The sequence below is a fragment of the Lissotriton helveticus genome, chromosome 5_1 (genome assembly GCF_964261635.1).
Source record: "Lissotriton helveticus chromosome 5_1, aLisHel1.1, whole genome shotgun sequence".
Classification (NCBI taxonomy): domain Eukaryota; kingdom Metazoa; phylum Chordata; class Amphibia; order Caudata; family Salamandridae; genus Lissotriton; species Lissotriton helveticus.
This window is the reverse complement of record NC_136065.1, coordinates 1,324,321,790-1,324,346,373: the sequence shown is the minus strand read 5'-3', so window position 1 is coordinate 1,324,346,373 and position 24,584 is coordinate 1,324,321,790. Positions and strand designations below refer to the sequence as shown.

At 47.2% G+C, this 24,584-nt stretch overlaps 1 protein-coding gene across 1 annotated transcript in view; it reads right to left on the bottom strand.

Moving 5' to 3' along the window:
* Positions 1-3,598: 3,598 nt before the first annotated feature.
* GPR37L1 (G protein-coupled receptor 37 like 1) overlaps positions 3,599-24,584 on the bottom strand; it is a 32,909-nt gene continuing 11,923 nt past the window's right edge. Inside the window, exon 2 of the mRNA XM_078644164.1 lies at positions 3,599-5,547. Coding sequence (XP_078500290.1) covers positions 4,738-5,547 — 810 coding nt within the window. The 3' untranslated portion in view covers positions 3,599-4,737. The remainder of the gene's footprint in view (positions 5,548-24,584) is intronic.

The window sequence follows — 24,584 nt, the reverse complement described above, 5'->3', positions numbered from 1 at the left end:
TGGGGATGCTCAGACGTGAGTCCCAGGCTCTCCACACCACTGGAGTCAAGCTATCCAGGCTGAATGAAGGCTGATAGCCAGAAACCAGTCCTTGGATGCTTGATTCCAGTCTGGGAAAGACATGGCTTGGTAGTTCGGACTGGACTGTTCCCATGAGGCACAGGGTCAGAGCTGATTTGCATATAGCCAGTGTCTAACCCAGGGTGATGTGGAGTGCAAAAAAACGATGGATTTAGGCCCAGATCCTTGTACTGGGGTGAATGTATGACATTGTTCTACATTCTGTCCATCAACTGTGTTTTTTGCAATTTTCACCCCGAGTGGGCTGGGGATGCTCAGACGTGAGTCCCAGGCTCTCCACACCACTGGAGTCAAGCTATCCAGGGTGAATGACGCTTGATAGCCAGAAACCGGTCCTTGGATGCTTGATTCCGGTCTGGGAAAGACATGGCTTGGTAGTTCGGACTGGACTGTTCCCATGAGGCACAGGGTCAGAGCTGATTTGCATATAGCCAGTGTCTAACCCAGGGTGATGTGGAGTGCAAAAAAACAATGGATTTAGGCCCAGATCCTTGTACTGGGGTGAATGTATGACATTGTTCTACATTCTGTCCATCAACTGTGTTTTTTGCAATTTTCACCCCGAGTGGGCTGGGGATGCTCAGACGTGAGTCCCAGGCTCTCCACACCACTGGAGTCAAGCTATCCAGGCTGAATGAAGGCTGATAGCCAGAAACCGGTCCTTGGATGCTTGATTCCGGTCTGGGAAAGACATGGCTTGGTAGTTCCGACTGGACTGTTCCCATGAGGCACAGGGTCAGAGCTGATTTGCATATAGCCAGTGTCTAACCCAGGGTGATGTGGAGTGCAAAAAAACGATGGATTTAGGCCCAGATCCTTGTACTGGGGTGAATGTATGACATTGTTCTACATTCTGTCCATCAACTGTGTTTTTTGCAATTTTCACCCCGAGTGGGCTGGGGATGCTCAGACGTGAGTCCCAGGCTCTCCACACCACTGGAGTCAAGCTATCCAGGCTGAATGAAGGCTGATAGCCAGAAATCGGTCCTTGGATGCTTGATTCCGGTCTGGGAAAGACATGGCTTGGTAGTTCGGACTGGACTGTTCCCATGAGGCACAGGGTCAGAGCTGATTTGCATATAGCCAGTGTCTAACCCAGGGTGATGTGGAGTGCAAAAAAACGATGGATTTAGGCCCAGATCCTTGTACTGGGGTGAATGTATGACATTGTTCTACATTCTGTCCATCAACTGAGTTTTTTGCAATTTTCACCCCGAGTGGGCTGGGGATGCTCAGGCGTGAGTCCCAGGCTCTCCACACCACTGGAGTCAAGCTATCCAGGCTGAATGAAGGCTGATAGCCAGAAACCGGTCCTTGGATGCTTGATTCCGGTCTGGGAAAGACATGGCTTGGTAGTTCGGACTGGACTGTTCCCATGAGGCACAGGGTCAGAGCTGATTTGCATATAGCCAGTGTCTAACCCAGGGTGATGTGGAGTGCAAAAAAACGATGGATTTACGCCCAGATCCTTGTACTGGGGTGAATGTATGACATTGTTCTACATTCTGTCCATCAACTGTGTTTTTTGCAATTTTCACCCCGAGTGGGCTGGGGATGCTCAGACGTGAGTCCCAGGCTCTCCACACCACTGGAGTCAAGCTATCCAGGCTGAATGAAGGCTGATAGCCAGAAACCGGTCCTTGGATGCTTGATTCCGGTCTGGGAAAGACATGGCTTGGTAGTTCGGACTGGACTGTTCCCATGAGGCACAGGGTCAGAGCTGATTTGCATATAGCCAGTGTCTAACCCAGGGTGATGTGGAGTGCAAAAAAACGATGGATTTAGGCCCAGATCCTTGTACTGGGGTGAATGTATGACATTGTTCTACATTCTGTCCATCAACTGTGTTTTTTGCAATTTTCACCCCGAGTGGGCTGGGGATGCTCAGACGTGAGTCCCAGGCTCTCCACACCACTGGAGTCAAGCTATCCAGGCTGAATGAAGGCTGATAGACAGAAACCGGTCCTTGGATGCTTGATTCCGGTCTGGGAAAGACATGGCTTGGTAGTTCGGACTGGACTGTTCCCATGAGGCACAGGGTCAGAGCTGATTTGCATATAGCCAGTGTCTAACCCAGGGTGATGTGGAGTGCAAAAAAACGATGGATTTAGGCCCAGATCCTTGTACTGGGGTGAATGTATGACATTGTTCTACATTCTGTCCATCAACTGTGTTTTTTGCAATTTTCACCCCGAGTGGGCTGGGGATGCTCAGACGTGAGTCCCAGGCTCTCCACACCACTGGAGTCAAGCTATCCAGGCTGAATGAAGGCTGATAGCCAGAAACCGGTCCTTGGATGCTTGATTCCGGTCTGGGAAAGACATGGCTTGGTAGTTCGGACTGGACTGTTCCCATGAGGCACAGGGTCAGAGCTGATTTGCATATAGCGAGTGTCTAACCCAGGGTGATGTGGAGTGCAAAAAAACGATGGATTTAGGCCCAGATCCTTGTACTGGGGTGAATGTATGACATTGTTCTACATTCTGTCCATCAACTGTGTTTTTTGCAATTTTCACCCCGAGTGGGCTGGGGATGCTCAGACGTGAGTCCCAGGCTCTCCACACCACTGGAGTCAAGCTATCCAGGCTGAATGAAGGCTGATAGCCAGAAACCGGTCCTTGGATGCTTGATTCCGGTCTGGGAAAGACATGGCTTGGTAGTTCGGACTGGACTGTTCCCATGAGGCACAGGGTCAGAGCTGATTTGCATATAGCCAGTGTCTAACCCAGGGTGATGTGGAGTGCAAAAAAACGATGGATTTAGGCCCAGATCCTTGTACTGGGGTGAATGTATGACATTGTTCTACATTCTGTCCATCAACTGTGTTTTTTGCAAAGTATGAGTGGCGTCTGCCTATGGGTTTCAGTATTCTAACCTATGAGAAAACATTATCTATATACAGTGTGACGTTCAGTCTATAGAACCAAGCATTTTTGCCGGAAAATATCTGAAAGCTTATTTTTACAGTTACACATAATCTTCAGTCTATGGTCTCACCTAATACTTGGCAACTCTCTAGAATTGCCATCAGCATGGGGAGATGTGTTCTGTCCATAATACTGAGTAATCCATAAGCCTAGCTGTAATTAGCATGCATAAGGGGATTTGCATTCTTTCTGTAGGTTCAGTCAAGCCTTGACACCTCCCAGAAATCACATAAAGTAGAGTTCATTTGTGTATTCTGTAGTAAGCATCTGTTGTGTTCAATCTGGGGGTCCACGCCCAGCTATGAGTGGAGCGGTGTTCTTTCTAAAAGTGCAATGAATTCTAATTGGAATCATTATCTGTATTAGTAGCTGTTTTTATTCTTTAGGTTCATGCATGCCATCCCACCTAGATGGAATAAACATATGTAATGGGAGTTGCAGTCATTTCTTGGATCAATGGAATTCCACTCATGCTCATAATTGATTTAAAATCATACTCCAGAGCCTTGGCACCTGCTTTTTGAACCATCATGTCCAATATGTGTAGGCTAGTACAGACATGGCAAGAGAGAAAAGGTGAAGCATGAAAACATGGTACAAGCTATTTATTGCATTTATTTACAGAGGATAATATCAATATTTATTTGGGTAAAAATATCAATAAACAGATGCTGTAAATTTTACTTTCTCTTTGTCAATTCTAGTAATCTCTGGGTAAGAAATCGCTAACAGTGTTATAATACGTCATTGAGTTTTGAATGTGAAAGCCATAGTCTGATGGTTAGACGCTGGGTAACGACGGTTGCCAGTATGATGGGAATGTTACATTTCATCTTTACCTTCCTCTACATCCCTATGGCCATATAAGAATATTACACCCAAGTTAATACAGTACCTATTGACTAATTTAATGAACCTTAGAATAGACTATTGGGTCAGATCTGAGTCCCCCCCCCCACCCCCGATACTGAATCTAAGTCAATATCAGGAATAAAGTATTTCACTGATAGCATCTATCTGGTTTCACAAGATCCACTTTACTAGAAATCCCATAATCGTCACCATGGCAAGTCCGACTCAGAATTGGGCGCCATGCAATGTGCCCCAGTAACTCTTGAAAAAGATTACTGTTTAGTCTATTGCACTCCACCCAAAGTTCTCTTTATAGGCTTAGCAATCACTTTTTCGGCAATTTAAAATGCAATATATATGTGTTTCTTAATTCTTGCCGTATGTCTCTTTCAAGTCCATCTCATCCTAGTAATTTCCAGTTTGAAAGGTGTCCGGTCTCTTTTAGTCCCTTTTTATGTAGAAAATTGCACCGTTGTTCAATTGCCGATGGTGATGAATGAGTATTGTGCTTGAGACTAAACTGTTATACAGCAGCTGCAAAATGAGAAATATATTAAAACAAACAGCAGTACTTCGAATTATTAAAGTACAAAGGTGGATGACTAGTTAAATATGTCCTTAAAGGGAAGGCTAAGAATAAGGGGTGTTTACACAAAGAGAATAACTGCTTTATTTATAAACATGAAACACTTTTCCAGTATTAGCATCTAGGTCTTAACCATTAGTGCTTCGTGTTGACAGCAGAGAATGTCCTTGGTTAAGAAAGCCACACACTCCAGCATCTCGCTTATTATATACATTCCCAAACTAAAAATAATGTCCTGTCTTGGCCTTAGCCAGGGAATCCACCCAAAGCATGGATATTTTAAGACATAACTTAGCATGGAGTGCCAAGGGCCATGATTGGAGGCGGTGAATCCCTAGGCTTATCAAAGAAGATGGAGGAGGACATCTCAGTCTTGAGCTTGCTGTCGGAACCCTCACTTGAAGAGTTTTCTTGACCACATTCTTCACAGCAGCAGCAACAGCAGTCCATGAAAGCCTGTCCCAGGGACTTGCAGAGGCACAGAAGGATCACCGGGGTCACAGAGGACTTAAAGAACATAAAGAACTGGTTGATAAGATTGAGAAGATCCAGGGTTTGTTTTGACATGTCCAGTGCTGTGTAGGCCACCAGTACATTGCAGATGTTTTCTGGAATGGTGCAGACGCCATAAACGACGGTCAAGCCTACCACAGTCCAGTTGAGCTGGTTTTCCCGTTGACTGTGCTTCAAGCTATGGCATTCCACAGTCTTCTCTGTGCTATGAATTCTTCGGGTCACCAGCTGGCAGGTAATGGTAAACAGGATGGGTAGACAAAAGTAACAGCCAAAGTACCACCACATTCTTGCATTTTGATAGGTAAGAACAAGAGAGTAGATGGACTGGGGCAGGTTTGTGGATGGTTTCATAACGCAGTATTCTGTGACCACACCAGAGACAGGAGAAGTGTCTTGTGTTATCTCCCAGAGGAGTATCTCAGGCAGAGCCAAAGTCATTGAACCCACCCAGATGATAGCTAGTTTGGCAATAATAGAATGGCACTGCTCAATGGGTCTCACCTTGGATGGAGGACTTGTAACAGCATGGAATCTATCAATTCCCAGTGCACACAGACTGAAAGTGGTAACGCCCAGAGAGGACACCTGCAAACAAAAGTAGAAGAGATTGAAATAACATTACTCAAGTACCACATGTTGTTTTGTTCATTTTTTGCCTTAATTGTATTTGCTAAAATATTTTACTGCAGTTTTATTGCCAGATGACCATTGTAGCATGAAGCACAAAAGGAAATGACAAACTCACCCTAAATGTTAACAAGCATCGGTAAAGCCAATAGATTTTGCTTTCGCTGGCAGCCTCTTGGCTTTTTCTATGCTTGTTTTTTTGCAACCTCTATTGCTGGGGCTCTGTCGGACCTTCTTCAGTCTAACAAATATCAGTGGCTGTAATTCAAAAATATTTTCGGTCTCTCAAAAGGGCACATTGAGTAGTCTCTGGCACTGAAGGGAACTACTTTGTGTGTGGATTTGCTCCTAGTGAAAGTGTAGAATGCTGTCACTCCCAGTGAATTTAGCCAAAGGCCTCAGTGGGCTAATTCATTTCCCCATGCTGTATGCTTTAAGTAGGGAGGGGGGAATAAAATGTGAATGACACAATAATAGACCAATGGATGAAGAGGGCTGGCAAAAAGTCCCAATAAGTCAAATACATGTCATGTCAGTATAATTGAAAGGCAACAACTAACGCCAAACTTAACAAGCATTGGCAAAGCCATTTAGGTCTGGTTTTGTCCCCCAGCCTTTTGACAATTCTTGTTTTGTTTTGTCATGGCTTTGCAAAATGTTATTATTTGGGAATCTTCTGGACATTCATCAATCTAAAAAAACACATTGACTAAAGGTAAACATGATTTTTGGTCTCAAAAAAGCACACATTACGCAGTACTCCCTCGCAATAAAGGGAACTACTTTGTGTGTGGATGTGCTCCATGTAAGGTGGCAGTATGCCATAATTCATAGTGAAGGCAGCCAATGACTGAAGTGGGGTGACGCATTGCCCCTTGATACATGCTCAAGTCAGTTAGAGAAAAATGTGAACGACACAATCACAGACAAGTGGATGAAGTGTGGCTTAACACCATGTAGGTAACTATGTCATACACATACATTTTTTGAAGTCAAAAGGTTTAGGCTAATTCAGACCTAACAAGCCAAGCATTGTGACATTGGCTGCCAGCCTCTAGAAAGAAAGAAAGAAAGAAATAGGGAAAGAAGGCAAGAAAGAATGAAATAGCCAAAGAAGGCAAGAAAGAATGAAAAACAGAAGGCAAGAAAGAAGGAATGCAAGAAAAAAGGAAAGAAAGGGAATGCAAGAAACATAGAAAGAAAGAAGGCAAGAAAGAGTGAAAGAAATAAGGAAGGAAGGAAAGAAAGAATGAAAGATAGTAAGAGACAGAAAGAAAGGGGAAAAGAAAGGATAGAAATGCAGAAAGCAAGAAAGAACAAAATAAGGAATGGAAGCAGGAAAGAATGACTGAAACCAGGAAATAAAGAAACAGGAAGAAAGGAAAAGAGGGAACAATAGAATAAAAGAGAAAAGAAAGAAAGAAAGAATTAAAGAAAGAGAGAAAGAAAGAATGCAGGAAAGGAATGAATGAGAGCAAAAAAGAAGGAATGAATGCAAGAAAGAAGGAAGGAAGGAATTAATGAAAGCAAGGAAGAAGGAATAAAAGCAGGAATGAAGGATTGAAAACAATGAAGAATGAAAGAAGGAATGAAAGCAAGGAAGGAGGAAAGAAATAAGGCAAGAGAGAAAGAAATCAAGAAAGAAAGAAGGAAAGAACAAAAGAAAGCAAGAAAGAAGGAAGAAAGAAAAAAGGAAAGCAAGAAAGTAGGAAAGAAGGAAGGAAAGAAAGAAAGTCAAAGGGAAAACAGGGATGAAAGAAAAAGAGAAAAGGAAGGAGTGAAAGTAGGTAAAGGAAGAAGGAATGAATGAAAAAATAGAAGGAAAGAGGAAAAAAGAATGAAAGAAACAAAGCAAGAACAAAGGAAACAAATAAGCAAATAAAGAAGGAAAGGAAGAAGAAAGGAAAGTAGGATTTTTTTTGTTTAATTTTTAAAAATGCTGAAAATTAAACATGAAAAGGAATGTTTTTTTTCCTGGGAAAAGTGTATTACAGAGCCATTGATGAAATTGAGTCCAAAATAATTGTGATCTGAAGAATTGCCTACTTTTGAATCCACATTTATAATGTTGATGCTTTTAATAACTTAACACATAACAGTCTCAAATGGACGAAATGTATTATGCTGAGAAATACCAGCAGTCAGTTAAAATGCACTTCAAAAAGAATTTACAACATCATTTGCTGGAGGTGGGAACTGATAAAGTGTGGAATGTAGCCTCTGCTCACATCTAGTATAAAGTGTGCTCCTGTCACACCAGACTCTAAACACAAATTCAAAATCAAAGTTACAATTGAAAGACAAAGCATTGGTACAGAAGGGAATTATTTTTTGTGTGGATATGCTCCTTTTGAAAGAGCAAAATGCACTCACTTTAAGTGAAGTTATACAGTGACTGAAGTGGGCTCACCCCGCCACATTTTGTATGCTGTAGTGGGTGGAAGTACAATTTGAATGACACATCAATATACCAATGGATGAAAAAAGCTAACTGAAAGCCCCTTTAAATAAATATATAGTACATATGTATGTTTTAAATCAAAAGGTCTTGGCTAACACCAGACTTCGTTTCAACTGCAACTAAAGCTGCAAGGAAATGGATCACAACAGGTTCAGTTGTGTCCTTATAAGCCACATTAAGATAATGGGATTCAAGTCTTTGATTTTTTTAATGGTTTGCCGAAATTATTACTTTAGTGTCTTCAGAAAAAGTAACATTCTGCATTAATGACAAGAAAGATGAATTCAAAGAGATCTCGAGTTCTTATTTGGACTTATAAATTACAAAATGTAAGGATGTGTTATGTACATTGCAAAATATATTAATAATCAGTAGATGGCATGCATGCCTCTTCTGCCTCCTTCCCCTACGTGTGGGTATCTTATGTGTTGCTCCTTCCTTCACTACGTAATCTTTTCTTGTTAAGTGACCTTTAGGTTCATGAGCAGATAAATATTACTTTATCATATTCATTATTGAATTTAAGGAGCTAATTACTGCTAAAACAATAGCGCATTATTTATCTTCTAGTTTGAACTTTACACACAAATATATGTTTCTTGAAAAAGCTATTTAATAAAAGTGAAAATGTGTACCATATTCAACATTTCAGAATCCATGAAATCCAGGATTTTCTGAAGCGCAGAGATTCCCTAATGGCAGGAAAAATCAATTGAAAAAGTCTAATTCTGTAAATTATTTCTGTTTTCATAGATTTTAAATTGTTTGGTTCCCGCCCTCCTTTACGGGGAGAATCAACAGGTGGATGGGAGAGAGAATGGGAGAAAGGGAAGCATCAGAGTGAAACTGATCAGAACATGAATGATCCCAAGTCAGAGGGAATGTCTGCTGGATGCTGCTGCGCCATGTCAATGGTGCTTTTCAGTGATAATTGCAGCACAGCTCAATTAGAATGTGGGATTTTTCAATAAAACTGGTTTCACTCCACGCAAGAGTGTTGTCAACAATATAAGAAGGCTGCTCTTCGCTGCCAGTATATCTGGTCAATTGTAATAGGCTAATCAGGTCATTGGACTGCTCAATTGTGCCACTTGTGCTGCTCAGCTATGCCAGTGAGCGGACCAGTATCAGAGTTTGGTCTGCTTGACTATCCCAAGGAATGCCGGTGCTGGAGTGCCAGCTTCGCTAGACGTGAGTCAGCCACAGGCTGGACTGTTGCACTTGTGACAGGGTGAGAATAGGAGTCTTTCTGTCCTGCCAGGGGGAGTGAAGGAAGCTGCCTAGTCACAGAATACTGCTCGCTCTGAGAGGGTGGGTGCTGCATGGTGCCAAGGTGGTTCAGAGTGCACGCGTGTTTCTTGGTTGTCAGGAGCAGGTGCTCATTGGCAGATCGCTGCTGTTCTTCTGGTACAGGAAGGTTAGCCTCAGCTAGAGTGCCATTCAGTTTGTCAATGTAAAGGATGCCTGGAGCCAGAGTGCTCTCATTTGCTGGGATGGGAAAGAAGGAATTGGGATGCCTACTGTCAGAATGCTATTCACTTTGTCAAGTAGAAGGTATGTGCAAGGGTAGAAGGTTGCTTTGGAAAGAGGGCTGCCCAGTGCATGGGTAATTCAAGTTTGCCAATTGGAAGGATGCACTGCTCCAGGGTGATGATTACTCTACTAGAGGGTAAGGACACAGGTATCTGGTATCATCATATTACTTGTTCTGTCAGAGCAGAGTGTCTAGAGCCAGAGTGATACCCATTTTGCAGAAGTGAGTGAATGAGTGTGCAGTGCCAAGATTCACCAATATGCAATTGATAGAAAACTCTGCTTTTTAATTTTTTTTATAGAGTTTTATATATCGCAAAGTAGACCCGAGATATCGGGTATCAGAGTGCTTTACATGGCCACTGGTTTCGTTACATGAGGACACATTCATTTTTGTTAGGCACGGGGAGATTAAGTGATTTGCCCAAAATCACAGGATGTTGAGCGTTATTGCCGAGACTCGAACCCGGTTCCCCAGCTTCGAGGTCAAGCACTCTAGCTGTAAGGCTACATCCTTAAGCACTGCATGCATATCATCTAGACCTGGATGTCCATCACTTACTTCACGTTCATCCCAACCAAGACAACATTTCGGCTATCTTCCAGGAACAGCAAGCAAGCAACAGCCCAAACTTGGCTTACATACATGAACCTTGATGTCTTTAGATCCCAACTTTCACTGAATGCCAAGACATTTGGATTCACGCTGGACACCAACCTCACCCTCAAGGAATGCATTGCTAAAACAGTAGATGACCTAGTAACAGCTTTATCTTTTAAATAAAGTGAAACCATTTCTTCAAAACGTAATTTCAGAACTTCTGTTTAAGTCATGGCACTCACACATCTAGATTGTGGAAATGCCCTGCTCTATTACCACCCAGACTCCACACTGGCACCCCTTAAGGATATCCTACACTCCACAGCATGTCTCATCCCGGCCTGAAGAAATTTGATCACATTCTTATGGATCGCCACTGGTTTCCCTTGCTGTCCCACACCGTAATGAGCAACATCACCAGACTGCAGAGTAAAAAGTGTTAAAAGGAAAACCGAGGCAGCAGACCTTTTTTAGGTCTCGGCCTGCGTAGGCTGCGCTTCCGCAGTCTCGCCGGCGAGATCTTATGTTTTAGAGTGTGGGGCTTGAACCCGTCCCTCTTCTCCATTGGCCGGCTTCCTAAACGGATGCCAGCCATTGGAGGAGAGGGGCGTCTGTCCGTTTAAGCCCCGTCTTTTTAGGATTCGGGGGTGTGTTTTTTTGTTTCTTTCTCCTTTTTTTCTCACCTCTTCCCATTGGCTGGAATTTTACATTCCAGCCAATGGGAAGAGGAGAGAAAGAAAACACGCCCCCGAATCCGAAAATGACGCTGCCTTTCCCCGAGGCATTTCTGCATGGCCTCGGAGAAACATGGTGGTGTCATGGCGGAGCTCGCTTGTTGCTTGTTACTGTGCTTTATTCCCTATACTTTTTGCTGGACAGGTACATTTTATCTTGTCGGGAACAAACACTGGGTTTAAAGAGGAGTAATAAGGTCACAAACTATCATACCTATATCTTGCACCATATCAATAAAACATCATATTGGGCAATATGATAATGCTTTGCTCTAACGGAAACTCCAGATTTGTAACCAATATTCCGAATAAGCTCCGGATCTTAGGCCTAAAGCCGGGGCCTTGCGTAAATGGTCTTCCCAGTAGAGTCGTCTCGAGTCCCGGCCTTAACTCTTCCCGCCCACCTCTCATTGTTTTGGCCCCGCCTGGCCGCCGTTGTCAAGGGAAGTGACGTCATAAAGTATGGCTGACCGTAGTCCTGGTAGAAAGAACTGATCGGGCGCAGGGGCAGCTGGCATCCGTCGGAATCCGGGGCTGTCTGAGGGCTCCTCAGTGCAAGTGGTGGCTGAGCAAGAGCCCCGGAGCCCGGACAAGCCATACATCGGGCCATTGAGAGTCCACCGCTACCGGGGGCCGAGTGAGCTATGGGGACAGTGACGCCCGGGGTCTGACCGGGGGGAGCCGGAGGAGGCGAGAGTTGAAACTCGGGAACAGGAGGCAGGTCATCCGGGAGAAGAAAATCAGCTATTGCTGGGTCCAAAAGGCGGAACCAGGGACTAAAAACCGCATATTTGGGAAGGTGCCAGAAGAATTAAAGCTGTATTCGCGGTTACAAGGAGTCTCTGGCCAACAGGCCGGGTAGCCGCCCCAGGATCCCCGGGAGCTGAACAGAACGATAGAGTCATGGAGCTTCGGGTCGGGAACAGATACCGACTGGGTCGGAAGATCGGCAGCGGCTCTTTCGGGGACATTTTTTTGGGTGAGGAAGTTAGGGCGAATGTGGAAATACAACAGTGGTGATATCGTATTGAGAGGGTACAAATTGGCGGGGGGAGTTGAGATTTATAGGCTTGTGGGTTCTGGGCGGTGGAAGAAGTGTGAGAAATACAGAGCTTAGGACAGTCAATGACTAAAGCATAGAGCCCTTGTTTTGGGGGACTTTCAGTGGTTGGTGCCTGCCATGGGGAGCAGAACACATTGTGCAAGCTGACGGGGGTACGTTTCTATGTAAGCTTATGAGAAGTACATTACGTGTACTGAAGGGTGTGGTGGGCATTACAGATCCTGTGAGTTAATTTGAGGGTCAGAAACCCTTGTATGTTGTGGTAGTGCAAATGTGGAGAGTACCGAGTTTGTACTCCAGGGAGCGTATTGTGGTGAGCAGTGCATATTTTTGGGGAGTTGAGGGAGGTCAGTGACTGGTTCTTGCCTCTGTTCCCTGCTTGTAATCGTTTCTTTTTTGCCTCTGTTCCATGCTTGTCATCGTTTTTTCTTGCCTCTGTTCCCTGCTTGTCATCGTTTTTCTTGCCTCTGTTCCCTGCTTGTCATCGTTTTTCTTGCCTCTGTTCCCTGGTTGTGCTCGTGTTTTTTCTTGCCTCTGTTCCCTGGTTGTGCTCGTGTTTTTTCTTGCCTCTGTTCCCTGCTTGTGCTCGTGTTTTTTCTTGCCTCTGTACCCTGCTTGTCATTGTTTTTTCTTGCCTCTGCTCCCTGGTTGTGCTCGTGTTTTTTTTTGCCTCTGTTCCCTGGTGGTGCTCGTGTTTTTTCTTGCCTCTGTTCCCTGGTTGTGCGCGTGTTTTTTTCTTGCCTCTGTTCCTGGTTGTGCTCGTGTTTTTTTTGCCTCTGTTCCCTGGTTGTGCTCGTGGGTTTTTTTGGCCTCTGTTCCCTGCTTGTCATTGGTTTTTTTTCTGCCTCTGTTCCCTGCTTGTCAACGTTTTTTTTTGCCTCTCTTCCCTGCTTGTCAACATTTTTTTTTTACTCTGTTCCCTGCTTGTCATCGTGTTTTTTTTTTGCCTCTGTTCCCTGCTTGTCATCGTGTTTTTTTATGCCTCTGCTCCCTGCTTGTCATCGTTTTTTTTTGCCTCTGTTACCTGCTTGTCATCGTTTTTTTTTGCCTCTGTTCCCTGCTTGTCATCAGTTTTGTTTTGCCTCTGTTTATGTGTGTTGGGCTCTGTGTGTGTGGCTCTGTGTGGCTCTCTGTGTGGCTCTCTGTGTGTTGGGCTCTGTCTTTGTGTGTGTGTGGCTCTGTGTATGTGTGTGTGTGGCTCTGTCTGTGTGTGTGTGTGGCTCTGTGTGTGTGTGTGTGTGTGTCTCTGTCTGTGTGTGTGTGGGGGGCTCTGTCTGTGTGTGTGGCTCTGTGTGTGTGTGTGTGTGGGTGTGTTTGTGTGTGTGTGTGTGTGTGTGTGTGGCTCTGTGTGTGTGTGTGTGTGTGGGTGTGGCTCTGTCTGTGTGTGTGGCTCTGTCTGTGTGTGTGTGTGTGTGTGGCTCTGTCTGTGTGTGTGTGTGTGTGTGTGGCTTTGTGTGTCTGTGGCTCTGTGTGTGTGTGTGTGTGTGGCTCTGTGTGTAGCTCTGTGTGTGTGTGTGTGGCTTTGTGTGAGTGTGTGGCTCTGTGTCCACTAATATTCTCTACTACTCTCTAATGCTCACCTATTGCCATTATAAATGACAATACCATTTATTTATGATTTAAAAAAACAAAAAATGAAAAAAAAGCCATTTGCAATGCCAATAGCTCTAACTTTAACAAAGCCGAGACCATTGCATTGTAAATGTTTGTTCTACTGTGCACTCGGGGTCAGGAACATCGTCCCTGTAACCATATGAACCGCCCAATGCTGCTCTAATTTATGAAAGAGATGAAGGTGCACCTCTTTAAAGAACGCCAAAATACAAAGGAATTAACAGTACACAAACCAGCCACATCACCTACTATTCATAAACTTTAGGCTTTTCTTCAACCCTGTACAGTGCTCCGCTGCCTTGTGGCTACATTTGTGCTACAAAAATACCACATACATACGGACAAGTGGTGTATTTCAAAGGGTTTTCACAATTTTAAACAGGAATTGAGGACACACCGTGTAATACTAGTCCTTGTCTCATGTCATGTTAAGCATGAGAGACAAAATATAGGAAGGTAAGTGCATGCAAGGAAATACAGATTTAAGTATAGAAGTACAGATTTACTATTTCAAACTCCACATCCATGTACCTTAAAAATATATGTACAGTGTAGGTACATATATTGTGGAGTTAGGTATAGAAAGTGGCAGACCCCTGCATGCCAGATTACATTGGCACACCTCCACCAGATGCATAGGGTTTGTGGGTGGTCTCCGGGCCAATGAGTAACAGAGTCTGACTTTTATATCTATTCATTTCAATTGTTTCATGACTTAAACCAATGGCTCATATTCCTTATTTTAAGTGAATATTGTTCAAGGCTCCATGCTAAACAGTGAGTGTTTCCAGGAACAGTATAGAAAGTAAGATCCAGAAGTAAACTTTACTTTACCAGATATGTCTCACCTGCAGTAGAGAGTTAATGAAAAGGGGGGGCCATTGGCCCCCCCGCCCGCATGGCGGTGCGGCGACTCCCCTCTCCTCCTGCTTCCCGGTGGTGGGGCGTGACCTCCCGGCGCCAGTGATGACGCGGGGGTGTGCGCCTCACCACCGATTGGCTGGCACTCGACCGTGGCCCGGAAGGCGAAGGAAGACTTCCGGGTCAGGGGGGGCGGGCTGCTGAAGGGGCGGGTGGAGGGGGCGTGTTGCCCCCTCCCTGCGCCCCTGGAATAAAGACGGGGGGAGCGCTCGGATGGTCCTTGTTGCCCGGACGCTCCCCCACACTGGTCGTGCCCCGCGCTCCGGGCTGCCTGATTTTTTAATTATCTCTTTTATTTCCCTACAGGTCCCCGGTTGGAGTTAGGCGGCAGCGGGCGGCGTCGTTCGTCGGAACGCCGATAGGGGACGCACAAGCTCGTTTTGTTTCCTGCAGGACACGGAGTGGAGAACGAGTCGGGACGAGTTGCCTTCAAAGTCCGGTTTGATCATGGAAGGAGTGGAAAACGATAGCGGTCGGCGTCGTAAGGGGCTGGTTTGCACTCGCGTACCGGACAAGAAGGTAGTGGGAAAGCGCTGGGTGGGGGGTGCCAAGCAGTGGGTGCCTAAGCTCGATCGTATTTGTGTAGCGTAAAGCGGGCGGCAACGCAGCATCTGGGATCGGGCTGGGGATCCGGTGGTGTTTGTAGCAGCTTGCACGAGTGTGAAACCAAGCAGGGTCGTCCAGGGCAGCAGGTGGATGGGAGAGTAGAGGGAATACAGGTTATAGAGGCTCTGGCTGAATACTTGGTAGTACAATTTCTTCTGTGAGGGGTTTTATTTCATGCTTAACCCAGAGAGTTTTGCAGTGAGTGTTAAAGCGGCTGAGGATTCCGGGGGGCTGGGTTTAGTGGAGGTGTCACTAGAGAGACCTATGTGCATCGCAGCTGTGTTATTGTGAATTTATAAGCAAGGGGTTCGGTATCCAAAGGGCATTTGGGAACATCATTTGTTCTCTTACCTACACTAGCATAGCCCCCTCGGGTCGCTTCTCGGCGCGTTGTCTCCTAGCAGCACACATTGGGCAAAGGACCTGTTTCTTTATGTTTCTACTCTGTTAAAGCATATTATTAATGTGGACCCCCCCCTTTTTCTACGAATTTCGATTCGTCAAAGCATATTAGTAACCTGCCTTTCATTTTAGGTGACAGTAGTGTCCTTTTGCAGTTGCTAGCGCACGGGTTCTGGACGTTGGACGAACGCAGGGTGGTGTCCGGTCTCCACGGCGCGTAAGGGGAGTGCGGGGGGGGCTTGCATTTCATAGCTTCTTGTGGCTGCCGGGTGGGTTTACGTTAGAGTTCACTCGCCCCGGACAATCGGGCAAGCCGGTGTGTTGCGGTCATAGTTGCATGGTGCTCACAGCCCCTTGTACATCCTCCATCTTTTGACCAGGTACAAGTGTACACGTGCACTAGGGGGCGTTAATTAGGAGTGTAGTTTCATTTGGCGGCAATATGCCTGGGGCAAGGGGTGGAAAGAGGTCACCAATGGAGATAATGATGCAGGCCATGATGCGTAGAATGACCGCCATGGATAAGAGGTTGGGGAAGGTGGATGAGTTGGGAGAAAGGATGGACCGCATGAATGAACGGCTTGATGGTCCGTCGGAGCCACAAGTTAGGCCCAAGCGTCACATTACACCCCCTTTACCAAGGGGGGATTTCGCCACCTCGCCTAAAAGGGGCAAGGCCAAGAGATCGAGGAAGGTTTCCTCCGCTCCCACGCTCCACTCAGGTCCTTCCGCTCCCCCGCCGCCATTGCCTCTACAGGCCCCGGCCGTGCCCCCGGTAATCCCTCTTGCGGCACCGCCCCCGGGTGCCCCCCTGGTTCCCGCACAGGTGGTTCCAGTGCCAGTACTTGTTGCGCCCCCTACGCCGGTAGTACCAGCACCAGCCCCGAGAACGCCATCGTCCCTGCCGACTAGCCCATAAGTTCCGACGGGTGGCGGCAGTGTTGCCTTGGTTACAGAGGGGGGGCGCATCAGATCATTCCGCGGAGGCGGTGAAATTATTGGAAAAGATTAGAGCAGCGACTGCCGCAGATAGTGCTGCAGGGCCCTCTGTTTCTCCCCTTACAGGTTCTAATGCCGCCCAGCTGAACGGAAACGGAGTTGTACCGGCCCAAGTGTCCGGAAATGGTAAGGAGGTGGCTCTGCCTCTCTTGGGTGACGGGTCAATGCCGTCCGGGAGGGGAGATTTAGCGCAACATGTTTCCCAGACTGTAAAAGAGATGATTTGGGCGGGAAAGTATATATATATTTTCTCCCTGTTGCTGGATAATAGGGAGATGGAACATGCCAAGACACTTAAGGAATGGATGCACCCTAGTGAATGGAGGGCGCAGTGTTCTAGATTCAGGGTAGAAGAGACTTTGCTTAATTGGTTCAGGGCCTTCTCAGTCTTTACGGCTATCACGACTGAACGCACTCCTGATGTACATGCAGCAATGGCTTGCTACCAGAGTAGGATTGCGGGGTGGAGTGAGCAGTACCCTGGGGACGCATGGAAAGAGTACGATGTTAATTTTAGGAAATCCAAGGAGTTTAATGCATCATTGACATGGGACAGGGTTGACTCAATGGCTTGGCATAAACAGTTCTCAGGGAATACATGCACGACCCAGTCCACCGGTACGGTCAAAGTGTTCTCTGCTAGACCCCAGCAGCCCTTTCGGCCAGCGCAGGGGAATGACTTCCCGGGAAGGAGTAGGGGGGGGGAGAGACAGGAGGAGGGTGTGCTGGGATTTCAATAAACGAACTTGCTCGAGACCGGTTGGCACGTGTAGATTTAGACATGCCTGCGGAATCTGCGGTCACCCATCCCACCATGAAACAACTTGCAGGTCCAAAAATGGGAATCAAGGTCAGAGAGGGAGAAGGAAACCAGAATAGAGGGGACAGATTAATGGGTCACACTCCTATTGATGTCCTAGCGATGATACCATGGTTGAACAGATACCCGGATCACACAGCGGCTACCCTACTTCAGGAGGGGTTCTCCCAAGGTTTTAGGATCCCGGCTGGGGGGTACGCGGGCAGCGCACATTGTAAAAACCAGTTGTCAGTGAAACATAATCCTGCAGTCATGGCTGCCAAGATTAAGAAGGAACTGTCGCTGGGCAGAATAGTTGGCCCTTTCCAGGATGTCCCTGTCCCTAACTTTGTGTGCTCACCGCTCGGCGTTGTACCCAAGAAAGAGAAGGGAGAGTTCAGACTCATTCACAACCTTTCAGCACCAAGAGGAGGCTCATTGAATGATGCAATTGATGATGCTATATGCAGTGTGAGATACGCTTCATTTGACCAGGCGGTGGAACTGCTGCGGGGACTAGGGCTAGGGGCATTGATGGCAAAGTCAGACATTGAATCTGCTTTTCGTCTCCTCCCAGTCCATCCTTTGGATCACCACCTCCTGGGTTTCACTTTTGAGGGAAAAGTTTACATGGATAAATGCATGCCAATGGGTTGTTCCATATCATGTGCATATTTTGAGACGTTTAGCTCTTTCCTAGAATGGGTCATGAGGCAGGCGACAGGCCATCAGCAGGTCATGCATTACCTGGACGATTTCCTCTTTCTTGGGGCGGCGGGCACTCGAGCGTGTGCCTGGGCATTGCAGGAATTTTGCGTGCTCATGCGGGCTTTTGGGGTTCCGCTGGCGCCGGCGAAGACGGTTGGCCCGTCCACGTGTTTAGAATTCCTTGGCATCGAAATAGACTCAGTGGAAGGGTGTTTCAGGTTGCCCAGGGACAAAGTTTCTAAGTTTAGGGCAGCACTTCAGCAATGCTTACTCAAAGACAAGATCTCTCTGCAACAATTGCAGGAGCTGGTGGGGCAACAGAATTTCGCATTGCGGGTCATCCCCATGGCGCGCCCTTTCTCACGTTCCATTGCCCAGGCCATGAAAGGACTACGGGAGAAACACCACCACACTAGGTTGTCATGTGAGGTTCGCCAGGATATGCGGATATGGTCGGCATTCCTGGAGACCTTCAATGGCAGGGTGGTGTGGTCCAGCCCCCCCACCACATCAGCAGAGTTGGGTTTGTGGACAGATGCTGCTTGTAGTGTGGGTTTTGGCGCCATCCTGGGGACCAAATGGGTTGCGCAAGAGTGGCCCGGGGAATGGAGGTCCTGGGGTTTGACCACCAACATCGGCTTCCTGGAATTGTTCCCGATATGGGTAGCATTGATGGTCTGGCCAGAACACCTATGTAATCAATCAATGGTGTTTTGGTCTGACAACATGAGTGTGGTGGAATGCATAAACCAGCAGGCTGCACGCTGTCCATTCATACTGCGCCTGATGAAGGAGATTGTGCTGCAGTGCTTAAGGTGGAATGTAGTTTTCAGAGCTAAACATGTGCCAGGCGTCCTCAATAATGCAGCTGATGCCCTTTCTCGCTCTAAAATGCAGGTATTCAGGGAACAGCTTCCTGCAGCAGACCATTGGCCAGCGCATTTCCCGGCGGCACTCTGGCGGATTGGTGCCCCAGATTACAGGACCTCGTGGTAGCTAGCCTAGCCCCAGGACCAAGACAGCATACGAAGGGGTGTTCTTGTCTTACTGTACATTCCTGGGGCGCGATTGGGAGGTTAGGTGGGCACAAGTCGACAGCTTTGCGACTTACCTAGAACAGATGCACAAGGAAGGGCGCTCAGCGGCAACGGCGAGCAGACATAGGGCGGCGATTTCCTTCTTTGCGCAGGCCAAGGGCGTGAGGGACCCCACTAACACTTTTCTAGTACGCAAAGCCTTGAGGGGTTGGCGCCGCATGCAGGGACACTCTGTAGATTCAAGAAAACCAATAGGGCTAGTGCGATTGGCAGCCTTATTGTCAGCACTGCATGAGGTCTGTAGTTCAACATGGGAAGTACTGTTGTTCAAAGCCGCGTTTGCATTGGCATTCTACGGGGCGTTGAGAATAGGCGAGTTGGTAGCAGCTTCTAAAGGAGACAAACAGGGCGGCCTTCACTGTGCTTGCGTCAAGATAAGGGAGGATACAATGTGAGTAACAATTCAAAGATCGAAAACAGATCAGGAGGCACAGGGGGACACCATAGTGCTCCACCGGGTTCGGACCAATCCTTGCTGCCCAGTATCGCACGTAGAGGTCTTTAGCAGGCAGCGGGAAGGGACGGCGGGGGTTGCACTATTGAGTCACGCCGATGGGACACCATTGACCAGGTATCAGTTTAGGAGAGTCTTGGAGTCGGCGGTTAGGAAGGCAGGCTTGGACCCCAAGGAATTTGGTACCCACTCCTTTAGAATTGGGGCTGCAACTGAAGCAGTGAGTAGGGGACTCCCAGCTGAGAAAGTTAAGAGAATTGGGAGATGGTCTACTGACTGTTACAAGCGATATGTACGGATTGACATGTTGTAACCTACCAAGGGACTCACGCCGGGTGTTTTCTCGTTTTTTGCAGTTTCTCAAACCTGTTACGCGGGGGAGGAACTTGCCGCGGGGCGTCAAGGAATTTCAGCAGCTCAACACAAGCGACAGAAGGAGCAACAGACATTGGTGACTTGGATTGTGGGCCACTCTTATGTGAGGCGCGCTGAAAATGTCTTTCTTTCAGGTGACAGTAAGAAAAGGGCTGAGCAAAAGGGGTTTTCAGTCTCCTTCTTTGGGAGGGGGGGTTGATGTCTCAGTCAGTTCAGAGATTATTTTCAGAAAATCCTATCCCAGCAGCCCGCCCCCCCGTCAGTGGTGATACTTCACCTGGGGGAGAATGATCTGGCCAAACTAGGTAGGCGCATCCTTATCGAGGAAATCATCTCCACTGCGGGGTGGGTGGCCAAGACATGCCCGGGTTGCACGGTAGTTTGGTCTCAACTTATACCTCGGTGGCAGTGGCGAGGGGGGGACTCGGTTAAGGCGTTGAATCACTCGGTAAAGAGGATCAACACGCAATTGGACAAATTGTTTCGAGCCCCCCGGTTTCAGACAATCCCTCATGGGTGTATTTGGGGGGAACATTTCTACTTGCGGGGGATGGTGTACATTTGACAGAGGAAGGTAATGTCCTGTGGGCCAAGAATATACTGGCATGGTTAGAAAGGTTTTGTAAGGGGAGTATGACCTTTCTAGGGTAGGAAGGGGGGAGGCCAGATCGTCGGGTAACAATGCTGGCCTGTGGCGATAAGGTCATGACCGGTGAGCAACTATTTTAAGGTCTGGGGGGGCGGCATCATCCTCGGAGGTGCCCACCCAGGGGGGGAGGGGCCAATGGCCCCTCCTAGAACTTCATGGGCAGGGTCAACTGGTGCTTCAAAGGGGCAAGGGTGGGTGAGTCACGCTTCCCATAGGCCGGTAGCCACCCCGTGCGTACTCATGACGTCAGTGAATGGCGCAGAGTAAGGGCCCTCCTTTAGTGGGTAAATGGAGTTCACGGCGGGGACCGAGTAAATAACGGGCTCGGCTGCGCATGCGCACCTACGGGGAGGCGCAGCTAGTGGGACCTGACACCGGTTAGCGACCTTGCCATATGGCCAGAAATGTTAGTATGCAAAATTAAGATGAGGATGTTAGATTCGGTTAGGAAACAATCTGTATTAGAAGTTTGTTAAGGTTAGCCTCTCATACCTGTTGACAATATTGTATCTAATATCCTGTTATTTTGCATAGGAAATGTTGATATTTTATATTACAGTTTTTATTGTTTTATATCTTAATAAATACGGCCGGGGGGTCTTCGGATCCCCCGCCTTCCAAAGACAATTATGTTTCATGTCTGTGTTCGGGTTGGTGTAGGTCCATTGGGAGGGGGCGGTAGCCGTCACTGACCATGTGAAAAGGGGGGGCCATTGGCCCCCCCGCCTGCATGGCGGTGTGGCGACCCCCCTCTCCTCCTGCTTCCCGGTGGTGGGGCGTGACCTCCCAGCGTCCAGTGATGACGCGGGGGTGTGCGCCTCACCACCGATTGGCTGGCACCCGACCGTGACCCGGAAGGCGAAGGAAGACTTCCGGGTCAGGGGGGGGCGGGCTGCTGGAGGGGCGGGTGGAGGGGGCGTGTTGCTCCCTCCCTGCGCCCCTGGAATAAAGGCGGGGGAGCGCTCGGATGGCCCTTGTTGCCCGGACGCTCCCCCACACTGGTCGTGCCCCGCGCTCGGGGCTGCCTGATTTTTCCCCACCCACCTTCCCTGGTTTTGCATTGTTTGATACCGGTTTATTGTGTAAATATCTTGTGTAAGTTTTCTTTAGGCCTTTTTTCCCAGTTTACAAAGTGGTGTTGATGTATAATGTCTGGTTACAATTTTGTTTAGGCCTTTTTTCCCTTAGTAATTCGACAATGTTGGCATGACATGGTGATTTAGTTAGTGTAGTTGTCCTTTAGTTCTTTTTCCACAGGTCGTCGTATTTATTAGGTTTGGACATGAGGTAAGGTCATGACCGGTGAGCAACTATTTTAAGGTCTGGGATGGCGGCATCATCCTCGAAGGTGCCCGCCCAGGGGGGGGAGGGGCCAATGGCCCCTCCTAGAACTTCAGGGGCAGGGTCAACTGGTGCTTCAAAGGGGCGCGGGTGGGTGAGTCACGCTTCCCATAGGCCGGTAGCCACCCCGCGCGTACTCATGACGTCAGCGAATGGCACAGAGTAAGGGCCTTCCTTTAGTGGGTAAATGGAGTTCACGGCGGGGACCGAGTAATTAACGGGCTCGGCTGCGCATGCGCACCTACGGGGAGGCGCAGCTAGTGGGACCTGACACCGGTTAGCGACCTTGCCATATGGCCAGAAATGTTAGTATGCAAAATTAAGATGAGGATGTTAGATTCGGTTAGGAAACAATCTGTATTAGAAGTTTGTTTAGGTTAGCCTCTCATACCTGTTGACAATATTGTATCTAATATCCTGTTATTTTGCATAGGAAATGTTGATATTTTATATTACAGTTTTTATTGTTTTATATCTTAATAAATACGGCCGGGGGGTCTTCGGATCCCCCGCCTTCCAAAGACAATTATGTTTCATGTCTGTGTTCGGGTTGGTGTGGGTCCATTGGGAGGGGGCGGTAGCCGTCACTGACCATGTTAAGCATACAGCACCTCCAACAACCACTCACTACATCAAGTTGTTCTCTAGCACAGAACTTGTGCTCATTGTTTTGGGAGAAAATAGCTCATACGTGTTTAAAAACAATGAAGGCACTTGATAAAGGAAAGTGTAGGTAACATAACTTACTAGGTGATTCTGTCTGCTGCAGAGCAGTGGGCGCAATGTTAATGTCTTGGCTTCAAATCTCAGCAAGGCTAACTCAGGCTGCAATTCACACATAGTCGGTTATACAAGTGCTCAAGTGTGGGATGGTAGAGTTAATCGTATTGCCTGTTATTGGCCGCTTTGAGACATACAAATACTAGTGAACAATAACTTATCATATTAAGTCCTAACATTGAAGTGAAACATATGAAAGTTGAAAGTATTAGTTCCATCCTTCCCTGAGTACAGGGGTTGATTCTAGGAAACTCACGGATTTGACTCCGTACATCTCTGTCTGCTGTCTCCTGCCCTACTCTCGGTCTCACTTTCGCGGTCTTTGTCCCTTCCCTTGGCTAAACCCTGCTCTCGCTTGTGGCTAGTTCTTCCCAGCTCCATGAAGTTATATTTTTGCACAGCTTTTGATTAATCACTGACTGCTGACTTGTAGCCACCTGCTGGGAGCATCTCCAACACTTGAAACCTGTCCCCCACCTCCGACAGTGGAGGGCGGATACTGAAACCAAAGCTGTCCTCTCGTCCTCAATCACCCCCTTATTTTCCTGTGCTCCAGGTGCATGACCAGGGAACAAGGCATGCTGGAGCGCGAGGGTCTGAGAGGACCGTGCACAATGAACTCTCTGTTGTAGCTTGCTGCTACTTGAGGAGGGCAGTAGGTCTAGTGTAGAGTAATCTGAATCCTATCTCCCTTAGCAGTCAGTTCCCCCTCTGCAAGGTTCAGTTCTGTTTGACTCAACTACCTGAACCCAGCCTGGCGAGCACTAAGGGGGTGGCTGAGGGAAGAGGTCGACATAGGACGACATAGGTCGACATAGGACCATAACAATGTATAGAAAGGACTGAGGGCCCATGCCTACTCTCTGCAAGAGCTTGACCTTTATTGGTAGTTTCACTTGGCCAGCCTCTGCAGCCCAAGGCTGGGGCGTCAGCTGCTGGCACTGCCAACCACCAAGGCCAGACTGCATCAACAAAACTACCTACTGAATGTAATTTGTTTATTGATGTATACATACATTTCAATTTGTTAAAGCTCGGCTCCACTTCCTTCACTTATGGTGATCCGGCATCTCGACACAAGCATGGCAGATACAAGGATGTTTTCCGTCGCAGTTGATTCTTTGATGCCCTTTTCCTTGCCAATACCCATGCTTCACGGTGATAGGGGTAATCTGACAAGTCCTATTGGCAGAACACTAAAGGGTCACCTACTTTAGCCTGTGCCAGAAGGACTCATTCAGAATGTAATGGAATGCCGATTTCTTGTTTTATTCTACTCACAAGGACCCCCCTGTCTGATATAGTGGTCTGAAGACGTACTATTGAATATCAACCCCCAGAGAATATCAACCCCCAGAATATCATGGTACAAGAATATCGAGAACGGAATATTAAAATGTAAGTGCATAAAGGGAAGTATACCTTTACTATTCATAACTCCACATCCACATACCTCAAAGATATATGTACTGCATAGGTACATATATGCGGCGTTAGCACAGAAAATCTAAACCTACTTACCTATCAATATGTTCTCAATGTTTTCAAAACATATTGTCTGTTGATATTCTGAGTTGGATATTCAGGGTGCAATGCAGCTTTGAACAATCCGTGATCTTTAACTTCTCGCCATAAAACTGTGAGACTCTGGGCTCTAATACCACCAATACGGTTTGCAAGGCCTCAGTATGTGTCAAAGGCAACATGTCACTGTAATATTGCTGGCAGTCAGATTTAAGTATGTGCCAATTACAAAGTCTGACAACACATTGATTTGTTCAGGGGGTCTCACCAGGCTGCAGTGCTGCCTGACGCATGAGCCCGAATTTCCACCTCATCAAACAAAACAGGTATTTAC